Source organism: Cavia porcellus, unplaced genomic scaffold, assembly GCF_034190915.1.
Source record: "Cavia porcellus strain 051 isolate PalLab524CR breed Dunkin Hartley unplaced genomic scaffold, mCavPor4.1 scaffold_6, whole genome shotgun sequence".
NCBI lineage: Eukaryota > Metazoa > Chordata > Mammalia > Rodentia > Caviidae > Cavia > Cavia porcellus.
The window spans coordinates 54,744,628-54,768,837 of NW_026947489.1; the positions used below are offsets into that span (position 1 = coordinate 54,744,628).

The 24,210-nt window shown below is 34.9% G+C and overlaps 1 protein-coding gene across 1 annotated transcript in view; it reads left to right on the forward strand.

The window, feature by feature from the left end:
* Nucleotides 1-24,210, forward strand: part of Cntnap2 (contactin associated protein 2) — a 1,917,858-nt gene that overhangs the window by 1,239,646 nt on the left and 654,002 nt on the right. The window contains exon 13 of the mRNA XM_063250667.1: nucleotides 9,459-9,659. Coding sequence (XP_063106737.1) covers nucleotides 9,459-9,659 — 201 coding nt within the window. The remainder of the gene's footprint in view (nucleotides 1-9,458; nucleotides 9,660-24,210) is intronic.

Sequence of the window (24,210 nt, forward strand, 5' to 3'; positions counted from 1 at the left end):
GAAGCTGAGCTTGAGGAAGAATGTATATAAATAAAGTCAATAGTTCTAGTTCTTTTGTAAAAGACGGTTAACACCTCCGCAATGGAACAAAACATTAACAAATACTCTTTTCACCTGAAAGTAGCTAATATCTTCCTGGAAGTAAAAAAAGACCTAAATAAATTCCAAATTGTTTTTCAGGTGGGCGAGAATGATCTAGCATTATTTATACTTATTCAGAGCACTAGAGCTGTTAGTCATCTCTGGACTGAAATTATAAGCTTAAAAGTAATCCACATTTCCCACCACCTGTGGAACCTCCCCTGCGCGCAAGGGCTCATTTCCCTGTTTCCTGCGGATTCCATCTGTTTTACAAGCGTAGCTTCTCCACGTGCGAATAAAACTCTTTGGGTCTCCCTAGCTGCAGAGGTAGCTGGGTTGTGCACTGGCTAGGACTACCCCAGCCTACAGTGGTGAAATGGCGTTTAGAAGATTAGAGTCCAGGCTTACATGTGTAATGCTAACACAATACATATCCAGGGAGACAAATAAAAACTGGGACGGAAAATTTCTAATAATTTTACTCATGTTGGCAGGATCATAGTTATTCAGTTAATCTTCTAGACAAAATAATAATCTATACATTTATTTTAAAATGAAGTTATCTACCTGGGAAGACTGATGAAACTTTAAAGGAATCCTATTACAAATGACTACCAAAATCACAATTTCACAAAGGCTGCTCTTTCTTACTTGACTGTATAAGCAGTTTTGTAGAAATTAACTCCTTCAATGACTAGAAATGCTAGCTAAGAAGTCATTTTGTCAATTATTCAGTAAAATACGCAAAGCTCTTGTAAAGTGACCAGTATTTGCTTACTACTTTTGTGAATCTGTTTATGTAAAGTTTAACTCAAATAAGGCAACCTGGTTTGTTTCAATATAAAATATTTTTTGTTTGTGTCCAAACCCAGATTAAGAAAGACAACAATTAAAAATTACCTGACCTGATCCTTTTTCTCCTTTATCAGTCCTTATCAGTCTTTGCTATCAGTCTTTCACTGATATTTTGTTTTTACCTTTATAGCAAAAACATCGTAGTGAAAATTTTCCACCAACTTTCGACTTTGCAGTCAATCCCTACTAAGCAGTATACTTCCAGCTGATTTTCAATAGACTCACAGGTGGTTTACTTTCAAGTATTTTTATAATGTTTGTTTGACCATAGTTCATTTTATTTTTCATGCTTTTTAGTTGAACTTTTAGTTTGTTTTTACTTACTACAGCAAATATTGTATTTTTCATGTATGTAAAAAGTTTCAGCAGTTTCTCTAGGATGTATAACTAGAAACAATTCTAATTGTAGAATATGCTCATCTTTCAAAGAAACTGCTAGAATCATGGTATGAAAGACCTAAATGTTTAATCAGACAAACAATATAAATCTCATTGCTGTTTTAATTTACATTTTCTTGGTTACAGTGAAGACATGTCTCCATACTTTGGCTGTTTTGTTTACCAATTTGTGTGTGTGTGTGTGTGTGTATATGTGTTTGTATTTATAATTTCTTTGGCATTATTTCTCTTTCTGTTAATACATTCAGAAATTCTCAGTGTAACTAGATGTCTTCGTCAGGGCTATATTTCACAAATATCTTTTCTACTTGGAAGGCTAACTTTTCATATGGACTATGGTACCTTAAAAGAGGGCTTAATTTTACCAAACACACACACACACACATCAGTTTTTCCATTTATACTTGTTCATTTATCACTTTTTAAAATAAATAATAGATGTATGTAATTTGAAGTTGTGCTTTATCAATAGATAGTATAATCCATTTGCAATACATTTTGTGCAGCGATAAAGGCAGGGACTACATTTTATTTGCTTGGTAAGGATAAACAAATACAAATTTTTCATAACTACCTAGTACAAACTCTGAAGTAAAATAGTTTCCATATTCATTGGCTTTGCTTCAAGTTTTAGAAACCTATTTCATTATTCTAGTAGTGTATACCTATACCCAGCCTCCTTAGTCTAAATGTTTGAGGAATCACTTCTCTCTGTGTTGTGCTTCACAGATGCCTTAGTTGTGTGTGGACAGTGATCACTGTATCAGTGATCAATTCTGTATCAGTCATCAATTCCACTGACACAGAGAGATACAAATTACTTACTGTGATTTTGACATAAAATGTATTTGTTGACTAATTTTTAAAGGTTGGTATATTTATTTAACTTTTAAACCACTAGTAAATAATACTTTTTCTTTTATATATTCTTACTTAATATTGCTAGATAAAACTTCAAATTTTGTTCATGCAGATCTTGTTGAGATTTTAACAGAAAGACATTTTTACAGCATGAATTATATCTAAAACTTTCTATACTATAATTCATTAATATTAGGATTATGCTTGATTTTGTACATTGTCCTTACATTGTAAAATTATTGTCAAGTTAAAGATTTTTCTATTATGCTTGAAAATTTATCATCTCTTTCTTCTTCCAGTTCTTAGAATTATTATGTTTCACTTTCTTATTGTCATGACTAAGAACTCAACATAATATTACATAGCAGGGCTGATTGGACACATTTACTTTTACTGATGAAAAGGAAGATTTATTATTCAGTAGTAAATAGTAGTAGTAATAAAAAAATTCTAATCATTTATAACTAATAGTTTGAGCTACTAGTTTCTCTAATTTTGTTTTTGCCTATTCAGCTTCCTAGTCTTAGTCTCCTTATTAGCTTCTATTCTTCCAGAATCTTTCCTATCATAATAATAATAATAGTAAATGTATGATCATTTTCCCAGGAAAACTTCATTTAATCTAAAATCCTCACAGCAATCCTTGTCTCATTTTTTTTCCCTTGACAAATGTCACACAAACCATTACCAAGTTTTACTGGATCTATTTTCAAATAATATTTTTAATTCTGCTTTTCATCACTGCCACTGCTACTATTCAAAATCTACATGGCCACCAAGTTTCCAAATACATAAGGATCTTGTTTCAAATTTTTAAGCCAAGTGACCATGACTTTCTGTAACATTCAAGATAAAATTTGAAATCCCTAATGTGAATTAAAAATAAGCACGATGTCTGCTCCCTGTCTGTTGTTGTGTATCATTTCCTCCTCTTTCTCCCATTTTTTAATCCAACAAAATCAATCTGCAGAATTATTCCTGTCTTGCAGTTTTGCCCTTGCTATTAATGGAAGTGAAATATTGTCCCCACTAACTCCTAAATGATAGCATATGTACTCAAATACACTTCCAGACAGTACCACTCCCACCAATCCACTTATAATAATGTTTTTCTCTCTTCAATTCCTCTCTTCTTCTTTATGAAACTTTCCTAAACTAGAAAGTATAAAAAATAAACAAATTTTAGATTTTTACTTGCTTACCTTTGTTCTCACTTTCCTACATTTGAACTCTAAATTGTAAACTGCTTAAAATGATGGACTTTATGTCTTGCCTTTTGCTATATCTGCAAAACTTAGATGAATGGGAGACACATTATGAGCAGCTAAATATACCTATAATAAATGAATATTAAAAGCACTCTGTGTTTGCTTTTGAAAATACAAACTAACCTTTTGTCTTCACAAGGTTTCAGTATCTACATCTCCAGCCACGCACATCTGTTATACTACGCACATTATATTTCACTACTGCAACATTTCAACTTCCAATCTTCCAACATCACTGATTTCCATTTACTGAATCCTTTTTGTCCCCAAGGCATTTTGCCTAAGCAATGAAAAGGAAAAGTTGCTCTTTCTACCTTCTCTTTCTTCATGTAGCTATCCTAAAATCTATGATCACTGAGTTGCTTCGTGGCTCTGTAAGAATGGGTTACATAGACTATATAGATCCATAAAATCCTGCATTTCTATTTTAGCACTTTTCTGTTATTTGTAATTGTGACATTAATATCCCATCATTTCCACTGAAATAGATGTTCATTGAGAACAGGAACTCAAGTCTTTGGTTTCTAAACACATGACTGAAGTACATTACCAATCTATGATACTTTTCTTGATGTAATGACTTAAGATAGTCCTTGAAATAATATTTTGAGTGTCTAAGAGGATTTGTCTCTGTTTTTCTTACCTACCCCCAATAAAAACTTAACATTTCTTCAGGTGTATCATTACTGGGTCAAAGAATGCAGGAACATAGAGAGAAAAGGGCCCTGAATCTAGAATAAGGGGAAAGATTTATAACATCTTAATGCTAACTCTTAGTATTCATTTGGTTAAAGCACTCAGTACTTCTGAGATTTGTTTTCTTAATGTCTAGTAGAGAAAGTCAAACTTCTCTCCAGGTGACCATATCTTGATATTATTTAGTACTCAAAACTTTTCACTTCCTATTAATGGTAGTCTTGTTTCTTTGGCTGATTATTCCAACATGGCTTCAATTTTTTAAGTTTTGGATTAACAACTCTTACTGATGCTCCACCACTGACCTAGAAATCTTTGCTTATATTTTTTTCATTATTAGTGTCCCAATGTTGTTTGATTGAATCAGGATAATAAACATTTAGACTTGCAACCTTAAAGAAAATAGACAAAATTATTAGAATACAGTTTGGAAGATAGAGAACTTAAAAAATATACGAAATAGAGTTTGTGGATTTTATCCAGAAAACGAAGATTTACATGCAATATAGAAAATTTTAAGGTAAGCATATATTATAACTTCATTTCTACTGCATTGCTTTAATAGTGAGAGGGTTAAATATATCTCCGAAGAGTAACTGTTATAGATAAAAGAACAATCTCAACAATTTGAATCTAGAATTTCCTTCACATAGTTCCACAGGGAGTTGGATTGTTCTACAGGGAGTTGGTAGAAATTTTAAGGGGTTGGAACCAATGAAAAGAAGTCAGATCTTGGAAGTGTGTTCTTCAAGGGACATGTGGGGTCCTTATCTCTTTCTCCTACTCTCATTCCAGTCATGAACACAACAGTTTTAGTAACCACATACTTCCCCCAGTGATTTATAGCTTTTCCACAGGCCTAAAGCCACAGGGCCAATATAGACTGAAAACACCACAGCTCCAAGCCAAAATAAGTCTTTAATCTCTGTAAGTTGATTAACTTGGGTATTTTGTTACAGTAATACAAAGCTGACTAATACAGAAGTTAAAGAAGTTGGATGAAATGTTTATGTCACCCATACCTGGTCTAACAAGTTTTATATAGGATTTGAAATTTAATTAGTTTGTGATACAATATTTCCCTTTTTTAAGGATTCAGAGAAAAGCTTAAAGAATAGAAAATAAAGCACCAGGGTAACAAATTAGGCATTAATTAGTACAGACATATTGTCTGAAAAGTGAGGAATAATACTTACCTACATATATAGGAGCATACAACACCAGAAAGTTTGCCATGAGACCCAATGCCCACTGGCTTTTATGAGGACATACTCTTGACTTATTTGATCTTTAATCTGAATTTTAGATTCTATATGGATCACTTGGAAAGTGAAGACATATACTAACTGGTTATATTCCTCAAAGATTACTCTTTGCTTTTCATACATCATTGTTGGTCACAGCCCCAGCCAAGCAAAAACTTATGTTCTCATGAAGTAAATTACTTGAAAATTGCAAATGGAATTGGAGATGTGGAGACATTGGTGTACGTAACAAAATGACATTTCTAGTATAATACATCGGTATAACTAAGCTGGTTATCTTGAGGGCATAGTTAGTTGCAAGGACAGAGGTGTGTCTCAGGGTGTTCCATGTGTCCACAGTGTTGGAAATATATCATTATATACAATGTGCCAATATTTAAGTATATGATTATGTGATAACACTAAAGAGATACTAAGTTTACAACAATCATAGGATTATTTTCATAACCCAAGAAATTCAAAGACCACTTTTGAAAAGTACTAGTTTATTGATTGCTGCTTTGTAAAAATGGAACTCACAAATTCAGAAATCTCTTGCTTTTTAGTTGCTTTCCACATTTACATGATATGCACATTGTGTTAATGAACTGTGAACATGGGAATAAGAGTTTTAGCTTTACAACTTACATTAGCACAGACAAATCTATATAAGGTAATAAGCTTATTTCATCTAAATGCTGGATTTTCAGCAAAACTGTTAATAGCCACTTTTCACTTAAGAGTTAATGGCTCCAAAGGAGCCACTTTGTTTTGTAATATATGAGTATTATAAAGTAATTTGCAAAATGCATCAACAGTAATTGTCTTCTGCCTTCAAAATACAGCACATATATTTTTAAATACAATTTCTATTCTCAAAGATTGTCTTAAAATGTCATGTTACTGTAAAAAATTTAAAAGTCTTCATAAATTCATGTAATACAAATTTCTTTATAAAATACATACACATGTACACAGGTATGTGTTTTATATGTATATAATCTTTTCCAAAACTTTCCAAAACATAATCTTCATTGAACAAAATAATAACATATCTATAAATAAATAAGAACAATTTTTTGCCCAAACTGACAGTGTTTCTTTGCTCTTCTTTTCTCTACATCCTTTTCTGTAGCACAAAGTTCCACCCGCCCACCTTCCCCCCATTCCATTTCGGACTTTGGATCCTCTGTGCTCCCTTTTCTCACACAACAGACTCTTTCTAGAATTGAAAGATCACAAAAAATATGGATTAGCATTCTTTCTTTCTGGTATACTTTCCCCCAATATTCATATCGTTCACTGGACCGTTATCTGGTTTATTCAAATTTTACTTGCTCAGTGAGGCTTTTTAAGGTAGTATTTCAAAATGTAGTCTCCATCTTCTCTTCTTTGATTCAGTTTTTTCTCTCGTCACTACATACACTTTTGTTTATTCTATCTTTCCCTGCTGGAATGCAAAAATGTGAATTCCAAATATATTTGAATGTTTTCCACCATGATCCTTCCCATTTCCTAGATCTGTGTCTGTCATACGCAGATGACTAATACAATTTGTTGAATGGATAAAGAAGATGGTATACCAAGCTCTAATCCTGACATGTGAGAAAGGGAGAGACAGAGTTTAAGTCCTCTTAAGATGTTACATGGACCAGCATATTAGGAATTCATCAAACCAATGAATGACTATAAAGTTATTGAAGTTGTATGGGGCAGAGACCATAAGTGGATACTTGCTGTTTTTCACTTGCCTAAATTCATACTTGCTGATAGACTTTGGAAGTTATGTCTTCAAGTTCTGTCTGTCAGGCACTTCAGCTCCAGCCCACAGTTCTAGGAACTTTAAGAATGAGGACCTCTACAGGATATTTTTGGTCACTGGATATGTGTACCTGAAGGGGACAGTGGGACCAAAGTCACTTCTCTCTCTCATTCAGACAATGCAGGGAGCAGCTTTCCCCTGCAACATGTTCCCACTGTCAGACCAGCACTCTGGCCAATTTATTGTGGACTGAAAAGTACACAACTGGGTGCCTAAAATCAACCTTTTATCTACAAATTGATAACCCAATGTGTCTGCTATGGTAATAGAATCTGGAGACACAATTGCCTTTAAGAAATATTATTTTGTGTATGTTAGAAAGAGGTTCCTGACTCTTTAAAGAACAAGTGAGGTTGTGCTGATAGACCATCATGGGTTTAAAAGAATAGCTCTGGAGACTGCTAGAAAACAAATGCTCTTGATGGATTTGTTTAAGAAGGAAATAGAATCATGTCAAATATTTGAGTTGTCTGCAGAGGCTTCATATAAGAGAAAAGAGACAGAATTTACCTAACTGAATTAGTAGATGGTTAATTAAGTGAAGGTAAATCTGTATATTGGGGTATAAATGACAGATTATTGAAGTAGATTAGAAAGAGACAGAATAAATAAAATAGGTAGAAGTCAATTTCCCATGCCAAAGAGTTGAAGGAATCCAGTTGCAAACAGACAGAAATAACTGCCCCATAGAAAACACAGGTTGAGGAGGGCGCCAAAACTGGGCTTGAGTTGTCTGACTCCAGGAGGGCAAACAGGAGAGGAGCAGAACATAGAAAATACTGTCACAGATGCTGGGACATCAAAGCTCAGAGAATGCAGGGACACAGGGACTGTCCTAGGCTCTCATTCCTTCCTCCTTTCCTTTTTTTTTTTTTTTTTTTTTTTTTTTTTTTGCAATGTAGCTATTGGGGGAAAAATCAGATTGAGCCACAGTTTCTGACACCACAGAGTTTACGGATACCTTCCATTTGGTGCCATTTTGACAAGTTCTCATCTCCTGTGTGCGTCCTTGAACAGTAGCTGTGTCTGTAAGGCTGGACACAGGCAAGCTTAACTTTTGTTTCCATTTCTGCAAAATGTACAACATTAGCCGTGTCCTCCCCTATGCAATGCATCATCTCTGGTTTCTCTTTTGGTTATATGACAATCATTATTAGTGATTGCTTACATCTTATTAACTTAGAGGTTCTGAGATGATGAAACTTTCATTCTATCATTTATGCTTTGAAAAATGTCCACAAAGAATTTTTACTTGTATTACAGTTCATACAGAAAAGATAGGCTGAATGCTTGATCCTGTGCCTAAATTTACCAGTAATCAAAATAAGCTTGTTATCCAGGATTTTTCAAAATTAAATTATTTTTTAGTTTCATAAATATGACCTTAAACATACTTGATATGTTTAACCCATACAGGAAATTCTTGCTGATATCAAAACTGTGCCTTCTTTGGTTCTAGGGTTTTGAACTGCCTTGGTATCCAGTAGCTTGTTTGTTTCTGACATGTTATTTTTCTTGTTCCAGAGTTACGCTATATGTCTATATTTTTTAAAAAATTTAGGTTTGTAGTGATGCCTCTAATTAATGTAAAAGTCTACACCAAGTCTTCATTAACCCTTATCTTATATATGCTGCTCTTTCTCTCACAATGAAACATTCAGGGTCCAAAGCACCAACATAATTATTCTTTGATTTATTCCCCTTATATAGATTATTTCAACAGCAGATCATGTAGCCTCTAATTTTGCCTAAAAGGTCAGGATAGAAAGAACAGTTGTTGACAAGATGAGCATGTACATTCTGATTTGAACAAACAGCATGCAGGAAGATTCAGTGTCTTGAGGAGGCATAGTTCCCTCATAAAACAGCAAATCTTTTTTCCCCATAAGAGGACTGCTGAGTCTCAAAGTCAGGAAGAAATTGGAATATATTTGGTTCAATATTCAATCTTCAGATATTAGAACACCAATCAGACATCTGAGCTCTCTTTTGTTTCATTTTCAGAAGGTATCCTGCATTCATTTTTAATAAAAAATATTGCTTTTCTACTTTATCCTTGTAAGAAGACCTCAGGTATGTGAAAAGTGAAAAGATTACTTGAAGAATTCCTATCCCTTAACTCTATTCTACATCAGTCCAGTGAAAATACCAGTACAGCTCAGTGATTTCCTGAAATTTGGAAAATCTTTACATAGTAAAGAACTACTGTTATATTTGTTTTTCTGTCCACAGAGGACAAAGTATGGACCATTGTGTCCCATGACTTGCAGATGCCAACAACTGTGGTCGGCTATACCCCAGAAAAATACTCAGTGACCCAGCTAGTCTACAGTGCCTCGATGGACCAGATCAGCGCCATCACCAGCAGCGCTGAGTACTGTGAGCAGTATGTCTCCTATTTCTGCAAGATGTCCAGGCTGCTGAACACCCCAGGTAAGCTGTGAATGGAATGTTACTTTTAATTATTATCTCAGCTGGTGTCTGGAATGTACTAAACCATCCAACAGGTGTAGTTTATTATCTTACAGTCCAGCTTTCCATATGCAGATGGCTATAAAAAAGCAACTTACAATCACTTAGGCTTCTTTTTCTGGGGAATGGAGCTACGAATGTGAGATTTTTTAAGGAAATTCTATTATTTTAGGTTTATAGATTTTTCGAGAGTAGGTTTGTGTCTGTGCGTGCATGTGCATGTGTGTGCGTTTGCATGTGTGTGTACGTTTCTATGTGTTTCTAGTGTTTAATTATCATTAGTTGCTTTGGTCAAAAGTTTTTCAGAACTTCTTGTAAATTTTCAAATAAATCCCTTTGAGTTCTTTGGGTGTCTTGAATGTAAAGATGAATGTGCTCTAAAAATCATCTGAAAGTAAACTACATATAGATCAGCAATAGTGTTCAGAGCTCTTTGTAGTCTAAAGTCAGTTAATAGTATCTCTCCCAATCTGAAGTTTTTCACAGGGATTTACTTTTGGCAATACTTTGAGGTATGTTTATATGTGTACATGTATGTGTTACAGGTGTGCACATGTGTGTAAAACTGTTTGGTAGGGTGTATAAAATCTGGGGATTCCACAGAATATATTGTATTGTAATCCCAAATTTTGTGTACAGTCATCCAAATATTGTAATTGCTTTTGTAGTCCTTCTCACAATCCAAAAAGTTGTGTTTGTAATCCCATTGAGATGTTATTGGAATCCCAGCAAGGTAATTCCAATCTACCACCTCCAAAGCAACCCAGGGTGAGAGTAAAGACACCAAGATATGTTCCAAATTAAGGGCAGCCAAGTGATGAGGACAAGCAGACAAAGGCCTTGATCCTAGGCCCCTCCCAGAATTTATTTTCTTGTGAAGAAGGGGGTGGCTTGAGGATGAGTGACAGTGAGGGTGGTGAGAATTGCGTGAGTAACTTGAACTTTCTAGCCAGGTAGGGAGAAACACATCTCTGCAAAATGCAGAGATAAGGATATGCAGAAGTATCAATTTACATAAATCAATTGAAGTAACAACTGAATTGTTTTTGGAGGCTGTTACCTCAGTTTCTGATGTGTAAACTTTTGTGTCCTGAGGATTCATAGCCTCTTTACCTTGAGGCTCCAGTTGACATTCCTGGAGCTAATGGCTTTAACATCCTGCTGTGCTCATATCTTTTACAGAGAGCACTATACAAGGAAACAGGAGACTGTCTGATGGCTTTAGAGATTATATATCAGTACCTCGGCTAACCTTATTGCAATGCTTAGAGCCAACTGAAGAGAGAAGGAAATACCATAGCCAGCTCTGTACATATCAGTATAAGGAAATAAGTCTCCATATAATCAAAGTTGCAGCAATTATTCTGCATTCAAGGGGAATCACTCAAGTTGTCTCCCAAAATATTGGAAACAGCTTTACTGCAGGAAAGACTCATGTGCTCAGGGGGTCTTGGCACTAAATTCAAAATGAGGACTGAAGTCCACATCCTTTGGTCTATGCTACAGAAATAAGCATGTGTTCTGAGTCAAGAAAATAGGGCTTTATAATTTACAGTCTTCCCATTTCCCAGATATGGTTTCTGAGAGTTAAGTTCTTTTCTAAAATACAATTGTCTTAATTGATAATAAAAGTTGTACATGTTTCTTAGGTAGATCATGTTTTGAAATATATGTAAATTTATATATGTTTGTATACTATTAGATGGCTAAATCTAAGTAATCAGCATGTATATTACTTACCTTTTTTATGGTGAGAGTGCTGAAACTCCAGTTCCTTGATAGTTTTCAAGAATATACTATAACGTTATTAACCAGCATACCATGTTGTACTACAGAATAAATCTCTAGCTTTGAAGTCTCAGTTTCCAGTATTGTCTTCTGTTCAAGCAAAGATCACAATGCCTGATTCAGGGAGACAGTGAGAATTTAATGGAGTGATACCTTAACACTTATAGGACCTGATCCATTTAAGGACATAAGTAAGAAATGGTATATTGATTTTTGAAAACTATTAAGCCACTTTGCAAGTGACATTGTGTTGTGCAAGAAACAATGGGCTGTTTAATGGCCGAAATTAATACTGACTTAGAACCAGTATTATTGGAGGATGGCTCACAAAAAGAAAACAATAAATAATTTTATGAAGTGTTTACTGCTGCTTGCATGCAAAAATCTTGTGTAATAATTATAGGAAGCTTATCCTAAGGACTCTAAGTAAGTGAAATACAGAAATTGTTGGTTCAGAAATAAGTCTGTTGTTTGTAAAAAGAAATGATCACGCCTGGAATGTTGGGGTAATGTCTCATTCATGAGGATGGTGACAAAAAGTGAAGTAGAAGACAGATGAACTTCAGGTCCCAGTGAAAGTTATCCCAGCCAGAGAGGGAATCCATGTGAAAGTGCAGGAATAGATAAAGCTGTGAACATAGACACAGAGGAAAGTAAATGCTATAGTGAGATCTGAGACTCCATCCTGGAGCCCAGTACTTCTTCGACTTTCATGAACAAGCTGTGGAGATTAAGACAATACACATTGCTAAGCCCCATTGCCTAAGTCTTTGAGAAGATCTGTGGTGGACTTAAGAATTTGCATTTGCCACAAGTAATATGGAACATGTTGTGTTTCCCAAAGTTATATGTTGGAGATAAGACCTGTAGGAAGAAGTATATTTAAATGAGATCATAATAGTGGCATCTTACTCATATAGGACTAGTATCCATAAAAAAATAAAAAGAAAGAACATTCTCTAAATAATTTTGTTGGAGAGTTTGAGCAGATAAGCATAAGGCAGATGAGATGATGCTGACCAAACTGGTCTGAAGACCCCTATTTGATCCCTCTGTGTGCTCTGATGGGAAATAGGACATTTGTAAGACATCACAGTCCTGCAGATTTTCTGTTGCCCTTCACATCTCATACTTCTTTATAGTAGATCCTGTTTTCAGGGCTAGGTGATGTCAACCAAGGACTGTTGAAAAACAAGGACAGGAGACATCATTGATGGATCTCATCAGCTTGTCTTTAGAAATGAGGGGTCCCGGCTGAGGGGTCCTTCCTGAGGCTCTGCTCACAGATTGTGATGAATCCTCCATTCTGAGGCAGAATCAAATTGCAGACAACAAGCAATCTTGATACCTTTAGTTTTATTTTCTCTATTTTGTTCCTCTCTTCTGTTAGACTACAGTTAGTTTTCATCACTTTAGTTTGCTCTAGAGGCTTAAGAAAGAAACACAGTGTGGCACCTCAGGAGTGGAAGGCATATTTTAGGCACCTGGAGAACAGAGTGGACAATGAGAAGGCAGCTCACCTTGGTGCTCCTGGTCTTGGGATTCAGTTCCTTCCTTCCCTGATTGATGTCCTGACATGTGGGCTCCTCCTTCCAGTCCCCAGGAAGGCTCACACCGTTATCACTGTCCTGTTCATTACATGAGACATACAAAGCTTCAGGACAAATGAGATGAACTTGTTTTAAAACGATTTTCTTGCATTTTTGAATATTCTGCAAACACTTTTCTTCAACCTCCTAAAGCCCTTTAGAGGAGAAGAACTATCAGACTGAAATCAAGATTGAATTTTCAATCTGCACAAAAAATACACTCTTTTCTTTGTATTTCACATGTATAGATTATTAGTGTACTTAAATGACTTGCGCTGAAAATAAATTCACCCTATGCATCTTATCTTTTGGGACACACTACAGATATCAAATCCTTTCATTCAGATGGACTGTTCTTATTGTCACCTAGTTTGAACAAAATATAGCCTTAAATATTACCTTGTCCAACCTTTGGTAGTTGTTTAAAGTGTGAATTGCAATCTTTCAAATACGCAACTCAAGGCTCACTCCATGGTCCTGCTCTCAGGTTTCCACAGAACTTGGCAAGGACTCAGGACTGGCTGCTTTTTACAAACATCCATAAGGAATCGTGTCAGCTGCAATGGAGAAAACCTGCCTCTAGTTTATGGCATGATGGTCTCTCACATAGGAATTTAAGGTGCTAGTCCTTCGTGTGAGAGAAGGTTAGAGAGGATATAAGGGCTAGTCTGATTGATCGGAATAAAATGGAGCATATAATGGCCCATTCTACAGCCAAAATATGTTGGTTTGATAGTATTTTTAATTCCTTTGCTACGATGGCCTCTGGACAGTGTAAAGTGAATTTCAGCCTCCCTTTCTGATTCATTTCTCACATTCCCATTTGCTACTTTCCAAGTTGAATAATTTGTAGAACAGCTGATGCCATGAACAGAGTGGTTGAAGCAGCCACTTCTGCAGATTACAATATTCCTCGTGTGCCAGAAAGGGAAAGGAGACAACTTAATAAAAATCTTTAATTTGTTGTTTTAAGGAGCTAATGTTTGCTGTAATTGGATTTTTCTTGCTCCTTCATGGCAACATTCAATTTTAAATATCCAGTCAGTCATTCTTAACTAAGACTGAATTATACTGGAACTTCTGTAGAAGTACTTGTGACATCTGTTTGAATACAAAGTATATTCATTATAGTCATCGCAATTAAAATGAATATCAAATGAGTTTGTAATAGCTATGCACTTAAAATGTTATTCTTTATTTTAAGAGCCTTACCCTCCATAGTTAGTTTGGGTTTCTATTGTTTCTCAGACAGTAAAGACAAAACGTGAATATGCATATGGCTCTCATTTTTATTTTGATAGATGTTTATTTGTACCATTAGCTAGCAAATGTAGAATTACTCATTATTGGTTTCTGAGAGCTTTTACAAGGATTGTAATATATGGCTTGCAATGTTTTCTCTATTACTATTATAAATTTTAAAAATGGAATTGATTTTAAAACGATTTTGCCATTTATCAATATAGCTAGTCTTTCAACATGATTATTAAATCAATCACTCTTAATCAACTTTATAAAACACATAGAAACTACATAAACCCAAGTCATTTCATTTGGCATAGAAGAGGCTCTTTAAAATAAATTATATCAATTTGGGAATGATTAAATCAGTTCTAAGCACATTGAAGAGACTACGTTAACATGCTTTATATTCCTGTCCCAGAGCCACGAACGGAATAGCTGAACCCATGAAACACAAAAATCATTAAACAATGAGATATACATTTGAAAGGAGACCCTTAAGCACCTGAATTTGACAAATCTGACAATGAGAGAAAGTTATGTTGGATTCCACGTGAGTGAAGTCTTAGCAATCCAAATGCTTTAGCTGACCAACTGTTTCCCTGTATTTGAGCAAAACATATTAGCCTAGTTTTAGAGTGCTTATTTGCATATCTTGAAATGTATCTTACAAATCACAGACTTTCTAATTAACAACCCCCTGATGAAGTATCTTGTACCCTTCCCATATGAATATTTATTTTATTGCAGAAATATCAAGGTATTGGGGTTCGTCTTTTTCTGACTATTTTGCAAAGATGTTTTGTTGGTTTCCAGAATTTCATTTCTTTTAATTCCTCAATGTAGTCTAGCTCTCATAAGTCATATGTTATTGCTTTTTTTAGAAAGAAGATATATAAATTATCCTTCCTTTTGAGTAGTTTACTATTAGATTTTGTATCCATTGAGAAGGAGTTATGTTCCCAATTTTAACCGGAAAAGTAAGCTGTATGAAATTCAATATACTTTGATGTTAGTGAACTGTGATTTAGTGACATCCAAAGGAGAGGAAAATATGACTCTGGTATTGTGCCTTATAACCTATTTTAAGCAAAAGCTTTTAGACTCTGGTGCAGTTATCAAGCAAATGAACTTTCTAAGTTTGTGCTGTGTATTCTAAGAAACCATGCTGTTTAAATCTTATGACAACTTAAATAAAAATTTTACCTGATTCCAATTAAAGATTGTTTTCAGCAGATGAAATTTATTATGACTAAACAGCATTTAATCAAAATATAATCACTTACCTCATTAATTACAGGGTCCAATCCTTGTGTAAGATTGGAAGGTGTAATTAAATGAACCAGACAAGAGACTAATAACTAAAGAATAAAATTAAGAAATTAAACCCAGTAGTATTCCTCACCCTTGGAGCTAGAATCTACGTTGCAAACACTGTGGGTGAAAAAGATGTAATGGTAGTGAGGGGAAACACAGGCTATTTCCACAACGTGGATAGGAACCAATGAAATTCTCAACTGAGAAAATGGGAAGAACAACAAACACTGACTTTTTCCCTATGCACCAAGAAATGTGATACAAAATATAAGATGAGGATCCTACAGCTGAGGAAAACATGGAAGAGAAGATCAGTGAATCAGAGAGATCACTTGTTCACTGATACTTAGATGGAAGACAAGAAGCACAGAACTTACTAGCAAGGGAATATGTGAAGTCCAAAGCCTGGAGTACCAGGTGTCTGATCAAGAGTTCCGAGGTGATTCCAGAGTCTCTCTGGGTTTCATAATTGAGGGTTTCATTAAAAAAAGAAAAAAGGAATGACTTCAAGAGGAGCATTCTGGATGTTGTATGGAGAATTGAGTGAGGAAGGAAAATTCTGGAAGGTTGGCAGTTGTTTAGCTTTAATGTGTGAAGGGACTGTCCTGAGATGCAGGTGTCCATGTGTATCCATGATGACCCACAGGACAAAATCCTTTTAACTGACAACAAACATTTAATGAATTAAATTGTTTACTTCACTGAAATTTAAATGTATGCAACAACTAAAATAAAATTAAAGAATCAAAGAGTGTCACAATGCACAATGCACGATGCAGTCTATTCTAGTATTTAGACTAAAAACACAGAGGACACACAGGCCAGACTGACAAGTCTTAGTGAAGAAACCAATGCGTATTATTTTCTCACGCAATCCTTCTGTCCTTTCCTTCAACTTCCAAGCCTTTTTACCTTTATAACACTTGCATGATAACTGTGGCGGGGTGGAGACAGCTCTGGAGATTAAACATGCACATCAGGAAGAAACACATCACATGTGCCCACACATTATGAACCAAAGTAGTGTTTTTCCATGCCTGTATGAGTGAATTTCCGGTTGCTGGAAAAGGATACGAACACCAGTAAATTAAAGGAGAGAAGTTTATATTGACTCACGCAGTTCCAGTGGGTTTACTCCATGGTCAGTTGGTGTTAAGAAAAAATGGCATGGGGGAAAGGAAGGGCAAAAGATAGATGCAAAATCTGTGACACACAGGGAGCAGAGAGAGAAAAGAGGAGAAAAATCAGGGACAAGAATGCATCCTTCAGTGATTTATCTTCAATCAGGCTACTTCCTAACATACAGTTAGCTACAAACTCATCAATGGGTTGTTTTTCTGATGAGAATAATACCCATGAACCAACCACCTTTCAAAAGCCTTACCTCTGAACACACGGGATTTTGAAAGGACATTTTAAATCTAAATAGTAACAATGCCTAACTCTATAGCGGTGTAAAATACAATCCTCTCATGTATCTAGGACCAAAGATAAAGGCCTACCTTTGTGAATATTGCACAAGAGGATGACGCTAACTAATACAATTAGAAATTGATGATCAGTGTTATGGTTTGTGTTTAGATATTCCTCCAAAGCTTTGAGAAAATAGATAAAAAGACAAGGCCATTATTGCCATTAAATCTCTTAACTGTTAGATTATTCTGGTGCAATTGAGAAGCAAAAGTACGAAATGAGCAGGTTTATTGAGTTGAGGATGTGGACATCATGGCAGCTGGGCTGTCTCCTTGGACTGGAATGTGGGGTATGGGACATATATAACCTTTGACCAGGGGTGATGCTTAGGGTGGGCATTGATGACACCTGATTGGAACTCTCCTCGTGTGCAAACAGGAAGGGGAGTGGCAATTAGGGCTGAAGAAGAAGCAGGAAGTGGTAAGCAGTCCCGCTTTGGCCTTCCACCATGTTAGACCACCGCCATAACCGTACAGTAATTTATACTAGGGCAAAGCTCTTTCATTAACCAATGTCATTCTTTTACAGTTTATCTTAATTTGCAAAGTTGGAGAGTCAGTTTCTGCTATGTCTGTTTTGCACAACAGATCTCAAACAGCCTGAATGCCACTTCACTAGAAATGAGAAAACTGAGGCTGAAACTCAACTTTCTTTACAGCAGAAAAGAAAGTATGAACTTGTAGAAACAGCACTAACCCCTGTATCTCTTCATCTGCCATGAAACATGATTATCCTTCATTTCCTTCATCTGAAGTGCATGACTAGAAGTGTGATTTCTGAGAAAACTTTGGGCACATCCAATATTTCTGGTTGGTAAATAAACAGTAAGGTAATGTTCATTTAGAGTAATTGTTTCTCAGCCTTTTGGTAAGCTCAGGGGTCTTAAGGATAGCTTGACTTGTATTGACAGTGAGTTATTGTTTTTTCAAGCTGCAGATTTGTCAAGCTGAGAGGTGAGCCTTTAAAGATCTCTGGCCCTTTATATTGTGCTGAGGGATGTGTGTGTGTGTGTGTTTTTTTTTCTTACACTTTATTTTGAAAGAGCCAGTGACTTCAAATGAAAGTAGCTGTTTTCTTAATAAGGAAAATAGGAATGTATGGGAGTTTTACAATGTTGCCCTGTCACTCTGTGAAGCCAGGAATACTATTTTCTAATGTCTTCTTGGTCCAAATAAATACTGCTTTAAGCTAAGAAATATAAAGAAAAATGAAAGTGTAAAACAAGCCTGAGAATTATAGAGTTTGCATTTCTTTTTCCCTTAGTTATCTTGTAGTATGTTTCCTCAAGTTTCAGACAGAGTTGAACACTATTATTAATCTTTCCTAAACCAAAATTAGGTATAAAAATTATAGCCCCATATAAATTATATTAAAGATAAATATTCTTTGAACATTATTATACCTTAATAAAGAGATTTCTAGTTTCTGAGAAGCATGATTTTACAGAGTTGGATTTCAAATAGTTAAACCTCAATATATTACAAAGCATAAAGTTGAAGTTTTTAAATCTGCAATTTAAAATGCTAAAAAAAATCTACGGTTTAGTCACATAAAAAATTGTGCAAATGAAGAAATGACTTATCCAATTTCAAACACTAAAAAATATTTTTACTATTTTCTCAAAATTCCATATTCTTCACTTATTTTTCCACTTTAGAAATAAAAAGGCATTGTTAAATATTGGATGGATAAAACAAAATATACTTTAAGTTTCTAAAATGATAATAGTAATATGTAAGAGAAAATATTTACAAAACAATTGCTGATGTCTATATTATATTCTTTGATTTCTCTTTTAGGTTTTTTATTTCTGTGTACGTTGTCACAGTAAAAAACATAACTGGATTCAAATTCATACCACAGTCTCTTCTACCTAACATCAAACTGTAAATATTTTTAGTTTCATGTAACTCTTAAAACCACCCATTTTCATGACATCATAAAATAAAGAAAATATTAATTTTCACATTTAATGAAGTATGTTTTAAAACATCTCCTAAACAAGATACTGAGAGAGTTGTACTACAAAATCCTTTGGTAGTATCTATAGCATTATTACAAATTGGTCAATTATTCATTCACCAAATATTTAATACTGCGCTAGATGCTATGAGAATGTAATGAGCTCATAAACAAATTTAAGTGATGTTTTTCTTAAAATGTAGACTGAAAATTTTAAATAATGACAAAATCATTGACATTTGACTTATAAATACTGGCAGAATCATTTCTTTTACAGCATAAATTATTATAACTCATAGTAATTTCTGAAACTTTGTGTATGCATATTCTTCACTGATTAATCCTTCCCCTTCTGTTTGCAGAGGTTATACCTGAGGCAAAGATCAAGAATGGTTTAGGAAGGTTTTGGAATGGGAAAAGACAGGGTACAGAGTTCTCTCACAAAGTGTTATGAGTTCAAATTCATATAGTCCCAGAACCGGTAAAAGATACATTCTAAATTATTGTGAGGAGTTGGCTTATTTGACAGTGGACCTGACTCAAAATGAGGACCTTTGTCCAGAAAGGCAGCTGGGACTCCTAGCCATGTTAGCACTGCTGTCCCTGGGTGGAATTTGTTCTTTGTCGAAGTCTCAGTTGTTTCCAAAGGCCAGCTGAAGCAGACCCATCCAGACAAGCAAGAATAATCTCCCATTTAAAATAAACTGATCATAAACTTTAGTTACATTAGAATCTGAATTTGTTTGGTGGAATAAGTGGACAACAGGGACCCACTGGCATATCAAACTGATCATTCCAGCCAGCAGACTACTGAGAAATTCATTGCTTAGAATAGCAGTGGTTTATTTCCTCAGTCAAAGGTTACATTCTTCTCTATGGCAGGCAGAGATCCACCCATTGAGTATTAAAGAATTTTCCATTCTTACATCTTTCCATGTCTAATGAAAATATATGTAGATTGCACATCAAATTGCCAAACACAATATCATTTCGTAGATGGTAACCATGATTTGAATGAATGCAGTAGACTGTACTGAGAAAGCGAAGTCAAAAGAGAGACTTTTTCTTGGTTTGGTCAAGAAAAAGTGTGGTTGGCTCTGTTTCACATTATCTCCAAATGTCCTTGTGCATAGAGGTGTGGCACTGACTCCATAATTTTCTCACAGATCTGCCTAGAAGAAAGCATCACCATCAAGGCAAATAAGCATGCCTTTGTATTCACATCCTTAAGAAAGCAAGGGTGTACCTCTATCACCCAACCAGCATTACTGTGCACTGTTTATCTCCTAAATCTGATATTCAAACCCAATTCTATTGCTATGCAAATGAAAGGTGTCTCAGCTGCTTTGTCATTACTGAGACAAAATACTGGACTCCCAAGTTAAAGGAGGCAAGGGTTATTTAGCTCACAGTTGGTAGAGATTTCAGTCCAAAATTGACTGCTCCAAAACAGGGTGGCTTAGCAGAAAAGAACAGTTCATGGCAGGGGGAAGGTAGCGAAGAAACCAGGGAGGACCACAGCTCTTTCTATCCTTTCTATCTCATTCAAGCTACTAGGGCCAGGAGCACTCACACCCTTAATCCTAGTGCTCTTGATCCCAACATTGTGCCATAAATCGATCACACACTCTAGATTCAGTCACCTCTGAAAAAGCTTCACCCGTGACTGCGTGAGGCTTCGAGGGGACATTCAGACACAAACCACAACAAAAAGTAATGTTAAAAAAGCTTACAGTAACAAGTTGAAGGACATTATTTCCATAAAGTGCCTATACCCAACTTTTATTTCAGAGACTATGTTTCCTAAGATATTGTTTTCCAACCAGATTCTGGATTCTATTTATGGTTTATGATTACTATTTTCCTAGACCACTGTCTGAATAAATAAATAAATGACACACTGCATAATACTATAGAGTATAGCAACTGGGACTGCCACAGAAACTGTGACCCCAAGCCTTGGTGTTAGATTTTCTTGAGTAACATGCTCAGTCTTGTTGTTGTTGTTGTTTGGTTCTAGAATTTTGGCTAAATACATTGGTCCCTATATAGTGGAATAAATAATGGTTAAAACACTTTTGGAAAAAAATAGATTATGATATAACTAAAGGAAATGGCATTGGTATTTATTAAATGTTTACTCAGAAATTTATATATATACATATATTTTATATATTTATTTATAGAGAGAGTCATTCAATTCACGTTGAAATGGACTCACATGTCGCTATTTCCATTATACATCCGAACAAATATGATTTCAACAGGGTTAACTAATTCAACCAATGGAAAAAGGAAAATACCAAGCTAAGAGTCCAGACAATATTAAAATCCATGTTGATGCACACTGAGTCTCATATATTCTCTATGTAAACATTAAAAATAAGGAAGGGAGGGAGAAAGAAAAAGAGAGAGAGGAAGAGAAAGAGGCAGTGAGGGAGGGACTGAGAGAAAGAGAGAGGAAGAGGTAAAAATGAGGCCACTCCATAGAGTTTTAGTCTCTTATGGTGTGGAACATTAATATGTGCCTTAGCATAATTAAGAAATGAAAGCTGGAGCATCTTTTTTGAATGATAGGTTGCACGAGACACTCGTAAGTGCTGGAAAATCTTCTCTCTGAACCCTTACTTCTGGCTTGTTCCCCAACATTCTCTATTTAGCCCTGATAAAAACATTAAAAAAACAGAGTTCAGATGACAATTTATTTGAAACCATATTGAAAAACAAGGAATAAAAACACATGCCTTTCTTTCTACAGGGCTTTTAACTTTCATATTTTTATAACACGGTATTTCAAATAGAACATGCAAATTGCATATTGATGAAATTGAAAAACGTTGCAAAAGGTTATCCCTTTCATTTCAAATACAAAATATGAAAACAAAATGTTGCTATTTTTTTCTTTTTAAAAATCTTTTCAGAAGAAGCTCTCCTACTGAAGCCTAACACAAGTGACACATCCAGTACTGCACTCCTGTCTTATTGATTTGCTGTTGACAGTTTTTGTAGAGCTCCTGTTAGAATGAGCAAGGTCAAACAGTCTCAGGTGGGGCGGGAGCAGCACCCAAGGGCCAGGCAGCGGGACACTGAGAGAGACATAAATTTGACCTTCAGAGATAGAAAGGATTTTTATTCTAGCAACAGGGATGCCCCTAGGACATATACCCCAGCAGATCTGTCCAGCAACACTATTGATTACAGTGAGTATTTCACAGTTTTTACACAATCGTATTCCTGTAGCTGGCACAAATGTTAAATTGATTAATCTTTCTTTTCAAAAGGAAGCCATTGTAGCCGACGTAGAAACCAGTTTCATTTTTTTTTCTGTTTCAAAACATCCGAATGGCATGATAATCAAAGCAACAAGATTAAGAGGATCGACACAACTGTGAGATATTCAAGTCTACAAAAAGAAGTTTAAAACCTAATCAAGAACTGACAAAGATTTCAGCTCTGTTAACCAGAGTGATGAGTTTGAATGAAGAAAGCTGTCAAAGTAATTAATAAGGTTGTAACGCAAAAGTAGGAAATGTTAGCGGACTATTATCAACCAAGGCAATGAAGAATTTTGTGTTTCCTAAAGGATAGGCATTGCATAGAATGTCAGACATTTCACAGATGACTTGAATTTTGTAATAAGTAGGCATATATTGTTCAAAGTAAAAAAAAAAAAGACACCAAAAATGATGATTAATATAGTGGATGAAATAAAAACATGTTTGGCTTTGGCATTTTTAAAAGAATTTTTCAGATATGGGTATTGCCAATATCTGAAATATACTCTAAAACTGGTAATGAAATTATAAGACAATCAATAGCAATAACTTATTTTCTCCATTTTCCCTGGGTAATTTATTATTCTTTTTCCAATCTGAAAACACATCAGATTTTTCAGGTTAAGCATATCATTCATCATCTATATCTGTATCTGTATCTATGTATCTGTATTTTATCTGTATCATATTTATAACTATAAATCTATATCTGTGTGTATGCATATGTGAGAGAGAACAAGTATCTGTAGGAATATACAACAATGTATCTGATTCTGTGTGGGAACATAATACATCTATATGTGTTTATATATCATACCATATCATGTCATATCATATCATATCATATATGTGTGTATGTATTACTGCACTCTTCATAATTGCCAAAACGCCCACCCAAGCAGGACTCTTCTACTTGAACTGCCCCTGACGTAGAAGTTATTCAGTTCTAATGGGCTTCCGTACTATATGGAGTAGACTTTGAAGCAAAATTTTAATTGAATCAAATTACTTATGCAAAGTAGGTATTTGTTATTAAATTTAAAAACAGCATTCATGGGGAAAACAATCAGGCTGGAGTTACTGAAAAATTTATTGTAAGTTACGAAGTTGTTCACTCCAAGTAATTTTGAGATAAAAAAAAAGAAACAGAACAGGCATAATAAATAAAATTAAAATGCAGTACAATATTATACAGCTTAAAGCAGAGTATTTTATCATGAACAGATGCATATTTAGGAAGAGGCTGGATTTTTTTCAAGTATGGCAGATAAAGATCTAAGGTGACACAGATTAGTTTGTAACTAAAACAAGAATATTCTAAAAATTTATAATCATTGTTTCTAAAGAACCATTCAGCACTGCTGCTATCCCATTTTGAGCATCACCTCCAGACAGGGATGATATCCCTCAAGTAAAATATATATAATATGTGAAGGCATGGTTCAGGGAAAGAAAAAAATGAAATATCTGAAGAAAAGAAATATAATTGAGGTTATGTTTGTAGGAGAAAGGTCTGTAGAAAAGAAGTCCTTGAAAAAAATAAAAATAATGTTCAACTGTCTTAGAAATTTCATTTTTAATGAGAAAGTAGAAAAAAGCCAAAGACATTGGGCTTCACTTATATTAGAAAGGATTTAGCAAAGATTTTTATCTGTGGTTTCATCTTAGGATAGTCTAGATGAAATGCTTGCCCATGCATAGGATTTTGAAGTTTCAGAAAGAAAATGAAACCTGGTTTATAACATCAGATTCTGGTAGATGAAATTACATCACATGGAGAAGTTTCAAATGCTGTCTCTCGAGAGAGATCTGACATGCCTTAAATAAGTTTCATGTGATTCAAAGTCAGAATCTTTCCATGGAACT